The following is a 2293-nucleotide window of genomic DNA, read 5'->3' on the forward strand; positions in this document are numbered from 1 at the left end:
CCCGACCCGGGGCCGGGGCTGGCCAGGGCCGCGCCACCGGATGCTGCCCGGGAGCGGTTCTTCTGTGGCCTCCACAAGGCGGGGCCTGAGCCTGCGGGGAGAGATGAAGAGCAAATAAGGCTGAAACTGGAAAACGACACAGGGAGAGACAGCCTCAGAAATCGGGAGGTTATCAAGAGACAAAGAGTTGCCCTGGCCGGTTTGGCTCAGTGGATAGAGCATCGGCCTGCGCAGGTTCGATTCTGGTCAAGGTCACATGCTTGGGTTGCGGGCTCGGTCCAACGTGTGGGAGGCAGCCAATCAATGATTCCCTCTCATCATTGATGTTTCTATCTCTCTCTTCCTCTCCCTTCCTCCTCTCTGAAAATTAAAAATATATTTTTTTTTAAAAAGGAGAGCCATCAAGAGTTGGCACCGGAGAGATGAGGCTGCTCCCCAGGTTTAGGGGTTGCATATGCTGCCCCCTGCACCTGGAATATATATTTTTTCCGCCTGACTCCTACCCATCCCCATCTTAAAGTGTTCACCTCAGAAATTCATTCATTCTTTCAACTAATCTATTTTGAGCATCTAGTATGTGCTGGGCTCTATTCTGGCCACTAGGGACTTTGCAGTGAACAGAGAAGACCCCATGGAAACAGAACACCCTTCCCTGACATTCCAAGTTGAAGCAGAGAATGGCACCCCTGGGGGCTTGGGGCTCTGTCTGGGCCCAGCACAGCCCTGGCATACAGTCGGCGCCTAGTGGATGAGGTGGACCAGTGAACTGATGTGTTTCTCACGAGGCTGTAAAATCTAGGAGCGTGGGAACTTCACCTGTCAATGTCCCCACTGTATTCTCCCAGGGTCCTAAATAATGTGTGGCCCAGAGCAGGTGCCCAATGAATGCTTTTTGAAGAATAATTTAAAAAGAAAAGAAAAAAGACAATGATGGCCCAGCCGGTGTGGCTCAGCGGTTGAGCATCAACTCAGGAACCAAGAAGTCACCGGTTCGATTCCCAGTCAAGGCACATGCCCGGTTGCAGGCTCCGTCCATAGTAGGGGGCATGCAGGAGGCAGCCTTGATGTTCCTCTCTCATCGATGTTCCTATCTCTCTATCCCTCTCCCTTCCTCTCTCTCTAAAAATCAATAAAAACATTTTTTAAAAATCCTCACCCGAGGATGTTTTTTCATTTAGTTTTAGGGAGAGTGGAAGGGAAAAAGAAAGACAGAGAAAAATATCAATGTGAGAGGAACACATGGATTGGTTTCCTCCTGCACCAGCCCTGACCAGGGGAGGAGCCCGCAACTAAGATTAGTGCCCTTGATAGGAATCTAACCCGGCACCCTTCAGTCCGCAGGCCGACGCTCTATCCACTGAGCCAAACTGGCTAGGGCTAAAAACAGACGGGAATCAAACCTGGGACTCTTCAGTCCCCAGGCCGATGCTCTATCCACCGAGCCAAACCGGCCAGGGCGCCATTCCAGCCATTCCATATTAAGCAACTAATGCGCCAAGCACTGGGCTAAAACTCTTTCTATACACTATCTCCTTGAATCTTCTAGCACTTTGCTGACTTTAACTAGAACGGGTTGGATTCTCAGCTTGAGTTCAAAGCCTATGAGCTTAACTGCCACAACCACTCTATCTCCCAAAAGGAGACTCAGAAACAGAAAAGAGGTTACAGGACCCCTTGAGCAGCCCCTAGTCCTGTGAGCCTGGCCCTACCCCTGCCAGGCCCTGCCCCCCATTTGCTACTTCACCAATGGCACCACCTCCAGTTCCAGGCCCGATCTCCTTGGTCTCCACCCTCAAGCCCCAGCACTCAGACTTGGAAGCCAACCCTGCTAAGGCCACAGCTCCAAGACCCGCCCCTCGGAGGCTCCGCCCATTCTCAGGCTTTGATCTCGCAGCCAATTTCTCAGCGCGCCAGGTCCCTCCCCCTTCTAGTCTCCATCCGCAAAGCGCCGCCTGCCCTCAGGAACTACTGCTCTGAGAGGCCTCCAGGCACAGGATCCCACTCCACTCATCCGCCCCGGCCAACTCCTCTAGCTCCAGGCTCCTCTATTCTGCAGGCCCCGCCCCAGCACCAGAGGCCCCGCCCGTGGGCGCTGCCCTTACCCCAAGGGCTCTGGCCTAGCACATCTGGCTGACCCGGGGCTGAACCCAACCTTTCCTCCACTTGACCTCGTGCTATGGTCCCGCCCAGTCCCTTTCCAGGGGCTTCGCTTCCAGCCCTGCAGGCCTGCCTCGCCCTGGCCCCGCCCCCAACCCACCCCCCCTCAGCTCCAGCCCCTTTCAGCAGGCCCCGC

The 2293-nt window shown here is 54.6% G+C and overlaps 1 protein-coding gene across 1 annotated transcript in view; it reads right to left on the bottom strand.

The window, feature by feature from the left end:
* The window catches only part of RASIP1 (Ras interacting protein 1), a 15944-nt gene that overhangs the window by 11581 nt on the left and 2070 nt on the right, over positions 1-2293 (bottom strand). Inside the window, exon 3 of the mRNA XM_014550422.1 lies at positions 7-192. Within this exon, the coding sequence (XP_014405908.1) occupies positions 7-192 (186 nt within the window). The remainder of the gene's footprint in view (positions 1-6; positions 193-2293) is intronic.

The sequence above is a fragment of the Myotis brandtii genome, unplaced genomic scaffold (assembly GCF_000412655.1).
Source record: "Myotis brandtii unplaced genomic scaffold, ASM41265v1 scaffold601, whole genome shotgun sequence".
NCBI classification, from domain to species: Eukaryota; Metazoa; Chordata; class Mammalia; order Chiroptera; family Vespertilionidae; genus Myotis; species Myotis brandtii.